The 13,823-nt window shown below is 40.0% G+C and overlaps 1 protein-coding gene across 2 annotated transcripts in view; it reads right to left on the bottom strand.

Annotated features, from left to right (window-relative positions):
• Positions 1-12,230, bottom strand: part of LOC106868796 (neutrophil cytosol factor 2) — a 42,807-nt gene extending 30,577 nt beyond the window's left edge. For both annotated transcript variants that reach the window (XR_008266478.1, XM_014914214.2), the window contains exon 1: positions 10,709-12,230. Coding sequence is in view for 1 of the 2 variants with exons in the window: in XM_014914214.2 (XP_014769700.1) it covers positions 10,709-10,897 (189 nt within the window). In the remaining variant the exon portion in view is untranslated. The remainder of the gene's footprint in view (positions 1-10,708) is intronic.
• Positions 12,231-13,823: the final 1,593 nt, after the last annotated feature.

The following is a 13,823-nucleotide window of genomic DNA, read 5'->3' as shown; positions in this document are numbered from 1 at the left end:
ATATATATATATATGTATATATGTATATATATATGCATACATACATACACACACATATGACTCATACATCAGTGTTTGTACCGTTTATATAGAATGTGTATCCCTATTTATTTATATACACACACACACCAGCATGTGTCATTTGAAAAGAATCAAACAAAAAAAGACACCAGCTGGTGACAAAGTGACTCATCAATTTCAAACAAACTCTTGATCTGCACATTTTCTCCAGTTTGTATAATCATACACACACACACATGCGTAGGTGTGTGTGTGTGTGTTTCCATGGTGTTTGTATGTGCATGTGTGTGTATATAAATTTCATGGTGTATGCATGTGTATATAATTTCATGATGTTAGTGTGTAAGTTTCCATGGTGTTAGAAGATGTATGTGTGGGTGTATATTTTATTAGCTCCGTTGAGATGTGTGACAGCTATAGGACTCAAAAATCAATGTGAAGTGTGGCTAACTGAACAATGTGACTCTACCATAATACAATTTTGTTTTTAGTTTCTGAATAAACACCTCAGGTTGTGTAACTTCCCAAAGCAAACAGAAGTTAACCCTTTTGATACCAACCCAACTGAGACCACACAAATTTCCTGCTTATCATCATCATCATCATCATCGTTTAACGTCTGCTTTCCATGCTAGCATGGGTTGGACGATTTGACTGAGGACTGGTGAAACCGGATGGCAACACCAGGCTCCAATCTGATTTGGCAGAATTTCTACAGCTGGATGCCTTTCCTAACGCCAACCACTCAGAGAGTGTAGTGGGTGCTTTTACCTGTCACCCGCATGAAGGCCAGTCAGGCGGTACTGGTTCTAAATTAAAACATGTCATCAAAATTTCAAGCTAATTTATAATCAAAATAGCAGCTGAATATAGACAGAGTTGTTTTCCTAACTTCTTCACTATTTTCAAAATTACTTGACACAATGGAGGTTTATTTTGACAGCAATATCATAACAAAAGGGTTAAAAAAATATAGCTCCTAATTCTTAGCATAGGTCTTTCAGGAGCCCTAAAACTCAAAAGGCTGGAACTTAATCCAGTTTGCATGGCATATAAGTGACAAAGATTATAATACCATCACCCCTGGATGGGATGCTGGTCCATCATAGGGTTAATTTCCCAACTATTGCTGGAATTCATTTACAGCTGAGTGGACCTGAGCAATGTGAAATGAAGTGTTTTGTTCAAGAACACAATGCACTGCCTGATCCAGGAATTGAAACCATGATCTTACAGTTGTGAGAGCAATACTCTAATCACTGGGCTATGTGTCTTTCACTATTTTGTTACATTTGATTTAAATTAATTGCAAGCTAATGAAGGTGTTTTTACCAAGACAATGAGAGAGCTTCCATGTGGTTGCTTGAGCGGTTAAAAACATTAGTTAAATCTCCCTTAAATAACACTCAATCATCATAAAAAGAACGGAAGGACACACTGGATGCAAATACAGAACGGTTATGATAACATTGTTTTTGATCATAGACCTACTCAATCAATGCTCTGGTCCACTCAGCTGAACAAACAACAACTTAGCTTTGGAACTTGAGAGACGGAGGTGGGTGAGGAGGAAGCTGTGCTAGAGGTGTTTAATAGTGTGATGTCAAGCGTTTGTTAACATGAGTGGGGGGGGGGGACAATTTAGCTCATTATATTCAGCACTTACAACTCACAAATAATACTCCTTGATCATTAAACGGAGCACTAAAACCTAGTCAGTCATGTTAAAAGCCAACAACACAAAACACAAACATTAACACTTGATATTAAGGCAAGGATACAGTAACACACACACACACACACACAAGGCTTCTTTCAGTTTGTATCTACAAAAGCTACTCATGAGGCTTTCATCAATCTGGGTCTATTGTAGAAGATACACACCATACATAAGATTCCATGCAATGACTTAACCGAAAACTATGTGGTTACACAGCCACACCTGTGCTTGTGTAGTTAAGAACAATACACCCATTACAGGTGGGAGCTATTTAATGCTGTCCGGTAATGTACAAAAACATTAACTTGTCATTAACCTGAATGAACATAAAAGAAACAGTGGCCTTGGCGACTACATGCCTGAATTATCATCTCAAAGTTAAGTGTCTGTACATACATATATAGGTGAGCCATGAGCAGACAAGTGCTTACATTATAACCGCGTGCTAAGCCATGTGCTTAAATGAAAAGAAGAAGAAGAAATGCGTGTTTATGAACTGTCGAAGTACGTCACAGTATTGAGGCACTGTGCTTCTAGCATGGCCTTGTGCTAAATTTACAAGTGAATATTTTAAATAAAATCAATGAAATATATTTTTTTATGGTTGTTAGTGGATAGCATCATAGAAAATATAATAATGAAGTTACTGTGTGCATTTCTTAAGTGTACAAGGATTATCTTTATTTTCACATGAAACTTAATAAATTACTTCATTTCACACACAACTCTTATTCTCTTTTTGTCTCTAATTTCCTCTTTTATCCATTTGCGCTCTAAGAGCAAGCCTTGCAATAACTGAACCATGCAATGATTGCACTATAGTGCACGACTTTTCCCCCAAACAACTGCACCACATGCATCAACAAATAATGCATATTAAAGAAGGCAACTTATACATGGCCATCTCATCTGTTAGAAACAGCATCCAAATCTCCCTCAGATTACTTTGTGTCATTTAAAAAGTAAAAATTAAAAAAGGGATGTGTAAAACAAAAACTGGATGGCTATAGATGAAATGTCTTTAGGCCCAGGTCACTTGCACTAGAACCTAACTTGGTGTTACACAACAGCTGTACAGTTTAGAATAACTAGAGAGCTGCAGTAGAAGGAAGCAAGAGAGAGAGAGGACCCATATGTGATATGGATGGGGGGGGTATTTAATGTTGTCATGTAATGTAGAAAAACATTTAACTTGTCAATGATCAAACCAACATAAAAGAATACAGTGTCCTTGAGGCTTATGTGTATGAATTACTCTTTTCTACTTGAAGCACAAGGCCCAAGATTTTGGGGGAGAGGGCCAGTCAATTAGATCGACGCAGTATGCAACTGGTACTGGATTTATCGACCCTGAAAGGATGAAATGCAAAATTTGAACTCAGAACGTAAAGACCGAAGAAATACCACTTAGCATTTCACCCAGCATGCTAATGATTCTGCCAGCTCATTGCCTTACATGTATAAATAATTATCACAAAGCTGAGGGTATATACATCCATATATAGAGAAAGAGAAATCAATGTAGCCTTGCAACTTGCTGCATTCTGTCAAACTGTCCCACAATGATGGTGATAAAATTTTTATATATATATGAAGACCTGGGATGAGGTGGTGAAGCACAACCTCCGAACATTAGGCCTCACCGAGGCAATGACTTGTGACCGAGACCTTTGGAAATATGCTGTGCGTGAGAACACCTGGCAAGCCAAGTGAGACCAAAATCCAAGGCCTCTGCCAGGGATGTAGCCAGCCCACTTATGTGTACCTTTCCTTCATTGGACACTAAACACCGCTTGCGAAGACCTGTTGAGGCAAGTGAAATCAAATCGAACTAAATTCGACAATTATCCCCCATGCCAATGTCTCCTTCATTGGACACGAAACTCAACTTGCGAAGACCTGTTGGGGCAAGCGAAAGCGAAATCGTGATGGCACCTGTACCAGTGGAGCGCTAAGATCATAAAATACACCATTTTGAGCGTGGCCGTTGCCAGTACCGCCTGACTGGCCTTTGTGCAGGTGGCACATAAAAGCACCCACTACACTCTCTGAGTGGTTGGCGTTAGGAAGGGCATCCAGCTGTAGAAACTCTGCCAGATCAGATTGGAGCCTGGTGTAGCCATCTGGTTCGTCAGTCCTCAGTCAAATCGTCCAACCCATGCTAGCATGGAAAGCAAACGTTAAATGATGATGATGATATTTATATTTGAAGTTGTAGATGGCCTTATTAGCATTGGAGGAGATTGTACAGAAAGTGTACAACCCTAGAATAAGAGTAGGGTGGAGAAAGTTAAGAGAACTTTTACCTCTGTTGACAACCAAAGGTCTCAGTGAATGGAAGATTGTATGATGCATATGTATGAACTGCGATGCTGCATGTAAATGAGATGTGGGTTCTGAATGTAAAAGACATGTGAAGGCTGGAGAGGAATGAAGTAGATATACTCCACTAGATGTGTGATGGCAGTGTGCATGTGCAACAGAGCATAGGTGTATTGAGAGAAAAGTTGGGCATAAGAGGAATCGTATGCAGTGTGCAAGAGGAGAAACTACAACAGAACTGAGATCCTAAAACCAAGGTGCCATGTAAAAAGCATTGGTGTGGGTGTTGGTGCCACGTAAGAAGCACTGGTGCTAGTGACACATAAAAAGCACTTTGTACACTCTACAAAGAGGTTGGTGTTAGGAAGGGCATCCAGCCATAGAGACCAAGTCAAAACAGACTATGGAACCTGGTCTTGCCAATTCCTGTCAAGCCGTCCAACCCATGTAAGCATGAAAAACGAATGTTAAATGTTGATGATGATGATGATATATATAAAATATATTATATCTGGAGCACGCATGTATAACAGTGTTTATCTAGTAACCTTGTACTAAGCTTTGTGCTCAAATGAAAAGAATTTATTATTAGATAAGATTTTATGTACTGTTGGAACGTGTCAGTGTCGAGGCTACGAATTGTTCAGGTGGCCTCGCACTGAATTTACAAGTGAATATTTTAATAAAATCAGTGAAATTAAATTTTTTCATTACAGTGTTGAGTGGGTAGATGGGTTTGTGCTCGTATTTAATTGACATCACTGAAAATATTTTGTCAGTTTTTCACATGTATTTTTCTGTTTTCACATGATTCGCTAAATAAACTTCAATTCACACACACACTGCTCTCCCCACCACCACCCTCTCTTGCGCCAGCTCCAACTACACACTGCAACAACAAGCACACCAAGCAATAACCACATGATACTGTAACTTGCACATCATGCAACAGACTGCACAATAAACTGCAAAATGCATAAGCACAGGCATGGATGGCTGTGTGGTTAAGAAACTTGGGGCTCTTGGTTTTGGGTTCAGTCCTATTGTGTGATACCTTGGCCTTCTGCTATAGCTCTGGGCCAACCAATGCCTTGCAAGTGAATTCATAGAGGGAAACTGAGTGGAAGACTGTCATATATATGAGGGAGATGGCTGCGTGGTAAGAAGCTTGCTTCCCAGCCACATGGTTCCGAGTTCAGTTCTACTAAGTGGCACTTTGGGCAGCTATAGCCCCAGAATGGCCAATGCCTTGTAATGTGAATGAATTTAGTAGACAGAAACTGTGTGGAAGCCCATCATATGTGTGTGTGTGTTGTTGTTTTTGTCTTGTCTCACATCACTGCTTGACAAACTGGTGTTGGTTTATTTACATCCCCATAACTTAACAGTTTGACAGAATAAGCACCAGATGTAGAAATAAGTACTGGAGTCTATTTGTTTGACTGAAACCCTTCAAAGAAATGCCCCAGCATGGCTGCAAATACACTGACTGAAAACAAGTAAAAAAAAAAATACAAGCTCCTGGACCATTCTGCAACTCAACACATTTGGGGTTACATAGAAAAACCAACAAAGGATGTAGGACCGAGTGCTTGTAGACACTGAAGGGATTTAGTTATGAGCTGTGAAGTAGCTTGCTTACTAACCACACGGTTCCGGGTTCAGTTCCACTGCATGGCACTTTTGGCAAGTGTTTTCTATTATAGCCTCAGACCGACCAAGCCTTGTGAGTGGATTTGGTAGACGGAAACTGAAAGAAGCCCATCATATATGTGTGTGTGTGTGCATGCGTGTGTTTGTTCCCCCCACCATTGCTTGACAACTGATGCTGGTGTGTTTACATCTCCATAACATAGCAGTTCGGCAAAAGTGACCGATACAATAAGTACTAGGCTTACAAAGAATAAGTACTCGGGTCGATTTGTTTGACTAAAGGTGGTGCTCCAGCATGGCCGCAGTCAAATGACTGAAACAAATAAAAGAATAAAAGAATTGCTGTTGTTTAACCCTTGGTTTGTCCTTGTTGAGCAAACAAATTAGCAAAAACTGTATATTGTAGCTACTTGAGGGGTTTCACAGGGACTGCCATGTTGGATTGGAGTTCAAGATTGTTCTGTCAATTTGCTGCTGTTGTGAATTGAAAATCCTGTCAAGGGACAAAACCAGTCATGTGTATCATCACCAGCAACATTAATATTTCAGTTCCAGTGTGACCCAACCGGGGTCCGTGGGTATCAGAACATAATGTGCCACATAGAAAGCACTGGCACCATGTAAGAGGCACTCAGTGTCACACTCTGTAAAGTGGTTGGCATTAGGAAGGGCATCCAGCCATAGAAACCGTGCCAAAACAGATGACTGGAAACTGATGCAGCCCTCTGGCCTGCCAGCTCTTGTCAAAAACCATCCAACCCATGCCAGCATGGGAAAACAGATGTTAAATGATGATGATGATGATGTGTTACAGGTGGAGATTAATTATTGCTGTCAAGTAATGTAGAATAACCTTGTCACTGACACTATGCAACATTAAAAAAAAGGAAGAAAGAAAAGAAAAACACTTTGGCCTTGAGACTAAATTGATTAAAATATTTTTTACGAAGGCAGTGAGTTGGCAGACTTGTTTGAGTCTCAGCCAAAATACAAAGAATTTCTTTCTGTTCTTCATATTCTGAGTTCAAATGCAACTGAGATCAACTTTGTCTTTCATTCTCTTGGGAGTCGATGTAATCAACTAACTTCCTTTCCCAAATATCAGGTCTTGCGCCTATATTATTATTATTATTATTATTATTATTATTATTAAGGCGGTGAGCTGGCAGAACTGCTAGCATGCCAAGCAAAATGCTTAGCAGCATTTCATCAGTCTTTACTTTCCGAGTTCAAATTTCAGGGTTGATAAATTAAATACCAGTGAAGTACAGGGGTCGATGTAATCAACTTAACCCCTCCTCCGAAATTGCAGGCCTTGTGCCTTTAATAGAAAGGATTGTTATTATCAGAACAGTGGGCTGGCAGAATTATTAATGTTCGGGAAAATGCTTTGTGATATTTGTTCTGGCTCTTTAAATTGTGAGCTCGAATCCTGTTGAGGTCACCTTTGCCTTCCATCCTTTCAGGGGTCAATAAAATAAAGTACTTGCCAAATACTGGGGTCAATGTAATCAACTTGACCCTCCCTTAAAAAATTGGTGGCCTTGAGCCAAAATTAGAAAGAATTATGGGCAGTGATCTGGCAGACTAATTAGAACATTGGTGCCACATATAAAACACACAGTACACTTTTGTAGCGGTTGGCATTAGGAAGGGCATCCAGTCATAGAAACCATGCCAAAACAGACAATTGGAGCCTATCTGGCTTGCCAGCTCCTGTCAAACCATTCAACCCATGCCTGCATGAAAAATGGATGTTAAATGATGATGATGATTGGAAGAGGTCTTGTGACATCTTTATATTCTGAGTTCAAATCTTGCTGAGGCAAACTTTGCTTTCCCCCTCCCAGACTCAATAAAATAAAACACCAGTCTAAGATTGATGCTGATGGTATTGATTGGATCCATCCCTGAAGAATCACCAGTCTAGTCCTAAAATTCAAAGCCTTTTAAAAGACGCTGAGCTGGCAAAATCATTAGCCTACTGGCAAAATACTTAGCACCATTTCTTCCAACTGCTGCCTTTGAAATTACAAGCCTTGTGCCAAGAAATAGGTGGCCCCTGGACCACATCCCTGCTCACCACTAACAGGGCAGAAGAGATGGCTATCTGCAAGTGCAAGCCCCAAGGGTCAGAGTGGCTGTTCTAGTGGATCTCCCTTGCCAATCTCCAGTGCAATACCTTTTCCATTTTGTCTGCTGGGATCGTGAGACAAACTAACAAGCCTTTTAAGATATTTCTTTGCTGTGAGGATTTAGGCAGGGCCCTTCATCAAATTTAGAAGACTATTTCATGAAACAATTTATTACAGCTTTCTTGAAGAAATTAAGACAACACAGGTAAACGAGTGTTTATCTTAATTTTGGACAGTATTGGGAGGGGGAGGAAGGTTATGGCCTTCAATGTGCACATGCGGATTTTTGAAGCCAGCCTTGTGATTAACCAGAACAACTTATATTGGTAGGTAACGAGTTAAACATTTACACGTTGCTGGGCAATATCACAGCTGTTGGTAGGGTGCGGTCGTGAGATAAAAACTGTGACCTCGCTACTGAATTTAAAAGTTGAATATCTAAATAAAAATCTGTGAAATGGGTTAGTCTTTCCTTTAATGCATAAATATAATACCATGTTACTGTGTCATGGTGGATATGAAAGTCAAATCTGGGAAAATAGTTCTCTATTTTCACAGGGATTCCCTCATTAAACTTCATTACATACCACACATTACATACCCTCTCTCTCACACTCGTTCACGGTTGCTCTCTCTCACCTTTTCATGCTCTCTCTCTCTCTCTCTCTCTCTCTCTCTCTCTCTCTCCCCCCTGTTCTAACCACATTTTACCTAAAGGGATACAAGGCTACAGATATGTAAGGGGGTGCGGAAGGTATGTAGGAGTATATCGAGCGTTTACTAAAATCATTTCCCAAAATATTACTGGTATGCATTTCACTGGCTCACCAACTCAATCATATTGTTGTTGTTTAGCCCTGAGACAAACCACATTGAGGACATCTACAATAAAAGACATTCTAGCTACCAATCATCCAGCTATAGTGTATCTATGACTCCATTACTCAATCTGCCAGGATGTTACTTGAAGGACATTTGGCTGGTATTTCTAGCAGGTGAAACATAAGTGGAAGTTAGTGTAGTTATTGATGGAAAATATACGCTGTAGTATCTCAAGTAGTTTTTACTGTTTAGGATGTAGTATGGTGTAGTTATTGCTGTTTGGGATGTAGTGTGGTATAATAGTTGTTTAGGCTGAAGTATGCTGTAGTTATTGCTGTTCTTGTTTAGGTTGTAGTATGACTTAGATATTGCAGTTTAGGCTGTAACATGGTGGGGTTGTTGCTGTGTAGGCTGTAGCATGGTGTAGTTGTGGGTTAGGCTGTAGCATGGTGAAGTTGTGGGTTAGACTGTAGTGGTGTCGTTGTTGTTTAGGTTGTAGTATGGTGTAATTATTGTTTTGGGCCATAGTGTAGCATAGTTATTACTGTCTGGGCTGCAGTCTTGAGTAGTTGTTTATGCTGCAGCATAGTGTTGCCTGTGGCCTTTAGGCTGCAGTGTGGTGTAACTGTTGTTTAGGCTGTAGTATGAAATAGCTGTTGTTTTTGGTTGTAGTATAGTCTAGTTGCTACTGTTTAGGCTGTAATATGGTGAGGTAACTGTTGTTTAGGCTGTAGTATGTAGTTATTGCTGTTTAGACTATAGTATGGTGTAGTAATTGCTGTTTAAACTGTAGTATGCTGTAGTTATTGCTGTTTGGGCTGTAGTATGCTGTAGTTATTGCCATTTGGGCTGTAGTATGGTGTAGTTATTGCTGTTTGGGCTGTAGTATGGTGTAGTTATTGCTGTTTGGGCTGTAGTATGGTGTAGCTATTGCTGTTTGGGCTGTAGTATGTAGTTATTGCTGTTTGGGCTGTAGTATGGTGTAGTTGTTCAGGCTGTAGTATGGTGTAGTTGCTCAGGCTGTAGTATGGGGTAGTATTTGTTGTTTAGGCTTAACTATCGTCTAGTTACTATTGTTTAGACTGTAGTATGATGTAATTATCATTTATGCTACAGCATGTTGTAGTTATTGTTTAGGCTGTAGTATCGTGCAGTTGTTTAGGCTGTAGTATCGTGCAGTTGTTTAGGCTGTAGTATCGTGCAGTTGTTTAGGCTGTAGTATCGTGCAGTTGTTTAGGCTGTAGTATAGTCTAGTTGCTATTGTTTAGAATGTAGTATGATGTAGTTGTTGTTGTTTAGGCTGTAATGTATTAAGATAGAATGCCTGAATAAAAGACAGGGCAGTCACCCCTGGATTGTCACTGAATCATAGGTCGACCGGATGAAAGATATTCCGGACTAAACTATCCCAACATGGACAGTTGGTCTGAATATCTCTGAATAAATGATGGTTTGGTCAGGTTTGGATCAACAGGTGAATTACTAAAACGAAATGATTAAACAACAGAGCCCACATCTACAGTTTGGTGCCCCAAACACTGTTGCGGCATAATTGTTTCGAAATTAAAATTTTTTGAAATGAAAATTTGCAGAAATACGTTTTCGAGGACGTAGATTACGATTATGGTGTGTAAAGGCGGAGAAAAAAAGGAAGGGAAACATTAGGGGTGGGGAATCGTTCTCCTATTGTTCCTGTTTCCTCATGACTCACTTAACAATGTATATTTTAAACAAAGTTTTGTAGAAATAAGTTTCCGTGGGTGTAGATCGCGTAATGTTATGGTTTCAAACGTAGAAGTTCGAAAAATGGAATTGGTGGTAAAACAGTTGGTGGAGGGTGTACAATGAAACAAAGTTTTTCCCCTAAATTTTACCAACATAACCGTATTCTACACTGACGAAAACACATCTCTGTAAATATTTAACGACAAGATCTGCATTTTGAAAGAAAATTATGAGGGAAACAAAATCAGAAAAGCGTATCCAAGTGTCGTTATAGCGAACTTATATAGTAATGTCTAGTTTATTCACTCACCTCTAAGGACGTCTCATATTGTTTCAGTTTCATGTAGATACAGCCTAGATTATAAGAAATTTTGGCTGTGCTATCAGCTGCAACCGTCTCAAATTGTTGGGCAGCTTCAAGGAATTTACCCTTGTCGTAAAGATTTGCTGCACTGCTCCAGACCTCGGCGAACTCTTTCAATGGAATCGACGAAGACATGTTGTACTTAACTGTTTATAATATAATGTCAATATATATGATCAAACTTTTACAAGGAAAAGGTTGAAAGTACGAAGATGAGTTTAGAATGAGTCAGTCTTCAACAAGAAATTATTTAACTTAGAAGAGATGCTTCGAGTCTTTAAAACACTTTTTAGAGCGCTGTCGCGTGTTTGAGTGTCTCTATTTAACACGCACTTGTCACGATAATTATCAAAAGGATTGGCGTCCCTTTTGTAAGAAATGACGAAAACAAGATATGTAACCGTCGATAAAACACTGTTATCTCTTATTTCACTCAAAACACAACGGAAATATGAGTTTGTTATTGGAATCCTGACATGCACGGACGTTAACACGATAGCAACAAAACAAACGAAGTGTTTTGTTGTTAATGTCAGGCGTAAGTGTCGACTGCTATTCAATGAGAAGATTTCTTCTGTGTGTGTGGCGGGTCTTTCAACCATATATATTCGTTCAGTTGTTGTTCTTCAAAACTTAAGGCTTCAAACGTGGAATATGTCTCTGGCGATGATAGCCGATTTTATAGTCGTCTGCCTCGTCTTATTTTTGCAGGAAGATGTGTTCCAGAAAAAAATATTTGTAAACCTTTGAACGGGGTTTTCAACTCTTAACCATAAATCAACGACTTCTAAAACTTTCGTTATTTTCTTTCTTCGAAAATTCAAGATTAATATTCAACAATATCTGTATAAAAAAGGGACGATCTCTGTGATGGCCGATGTCCTGTCGTCTGCTTGGATTTTATGTTATAGATAAACGTGTAGTGACGTGATCCAATAGCGTGACTTTCAATGCAATGTATGCCTGGTAGAATTCTTTCTAAATCTTGATTCTTCTCCTTATATAATACTTAAGTCTCAATAAATCACTCGGCGGCGTGACTGTTCTTCAGCTGTTCGTGATGATCAAAGATGATAACCTGTTGGCTGCCTTTGCCCACGAACCTGATATCACTTAAATGAACGTTTGACGTGCAAAATCTTCTCTATAAATATACACAAAACAAAGGGCCCTGTTGTTGTTGTAATTGTTGTACTAAGACCATTGTTAGATGAAAGAATAGTTTCGACATGTCAGAAAGTTACGACACTCCTTACAGACAATTCGATATGGCCTTATCTCTCTTTCTCCCTTACTATCTCTCTGTTTTCACTTCTCTACTTTCGCTCTCTTAATTACTCTCTTGCAAACTCTCCTTTCCTCCTTTCTCTTATTCACTCTATCCAGCTTCCACCTCCACTCTCTCATTTACTCCTTTACTCTAGCGTTCACTTGCACTCTTCCTCTGTCTATCATCTACTCCTACTCTACCATTGCTTGTGTCTTTCTACTCTCTCACTACCTCCTTTTCACTTCCGTTCTATCTCTCTTTCATTCTCTTCCTTTCTCTCTCCCTCTCATTCTCCCACTCCCATAATCACTCAACCACTTTATCCTCTCTTTCCAACTTTAAACGTTCCTTCTAAGTCACGCCCCAATTAGTTCGTCCACTCCCCGCTCTCACCTTTAGCTACACCGTCGCTTCGGATTGGAGCCACAACCACCACATCACATCACTATTACTACTATTACTTCTACACACTCATGTGTGTACATACATACACACATACACAATAAGAGGCAGTGAGGGAGTCTCTGCATAGTCACATGCCATGCAAGAAATAGCAGTCAAAGTATATTTTTACTGGAAGAAAAATAGAAAAAAGGGGAATTATGCAATAAATGATGGTGGGAAGGGGTAACAGATTGTACATTTCAGTTTGAATGGCGTGTTCAGAAACGTCTTGCAGACATAATTCTGTAGGCATTACCACAGCGTGGCCAACAATACTCCCTGCAACAGCCAGCCTGCCTTACCAGGTTCATTTCTTAGATGGGCTGTTGTCATCCTGATTTTACAAAGGAAACCAGTGGTATGTAGTCCAAGAACACTTCAAGTTTCAACGGTGACCAGTACAAGCAGATAGCGGCTGGTCAGGTCCTCAGTATTTGTTTGACTTCCTCACCATTGCTCTACGGGCAGCAAAACCCCAGGTTTGCGACTGACGCATCAAGGTCGAAGATATGTAGCATGTCAAGTCCCAGATTAGGGATTTACCTCCCTCGCATGGGTAGGAGGTTATTCTGTCGGGGCGCTAACCATTTCCATGGTCAAGACCTGCTGGCAGCAGTTGTGACAGGAAACTGGCATGGTGCTGCTTAGAGCAGTGTGTTAGTGGAATCGACCCGTGCCATGCAGGCCAAATTCATTGACTACAGCTTCGCAACGGAATTTGTGCTGCTCACACGCAAAGACCAAGGCTCAGGGCCACTCTGATACAAATATGCACTCATCATCAAGAAGGGTGCTGGTTGATGAAGAGGGCATTGAATTGAGCCATGCACTGCTGTTCAGCCGAGAAGTGGAACAGAGGCAGACGAGGCCATGCTGGTCTGAAGACTCAATCTGCCTGAAGGTAGATTTCAGGTCTCTGCAAATAACTGGATCATAATGAAAAAAAGAAAAAAATTAAAGGAAGGACGTGTTGGAAAATGTATCGCAGGTAAAAGGTGGGTCTGTCATGGCTGGAATAGAATTGATCATATAATTCTTCAGTCAGAGATAAACAATAATACACACACACACACTCACCAACACACACACACACACATACATACGCTCATACAATCAGATACATACCTACACAAGCACGCACAAACACTCTCGCACAAATACCCACATACAAACACACTATGCATATAAACACACACTCATGCACACACACACACACACAGGCATTCAAACACAGACATACACTCATACTGCGAAGGTATGTGGTTGGGAAGCAAACTTCTTACCACACGCCCATATATTTTACTCTTTTACTTGTTTTAGTCATTTTGACTGTGGCCATGCTGGAGC

The sequence above is a fragment of the Octopus bimaculoides genome, chromosome 21 (assembly GCF_001194135.2).
Source record: "Octopus bimaculoides isolate UCB-OBI-ISO-001 chromosome 21, ASM119413v2, whole genome shotgun sequence".
In the NCBI taxonomy this organism is placed as follows: domain Eukaryota; kingdom Metazoa; phylum Mollusca; class Cephalopoda; order Octopoda; family Octopodidae; genus Octopus; species Octopus bimaculoides.
Note: the sequence above shows the minus strand (reverse complement) of the source record. Positions and strands in the feature narration are given on the sequence as shown.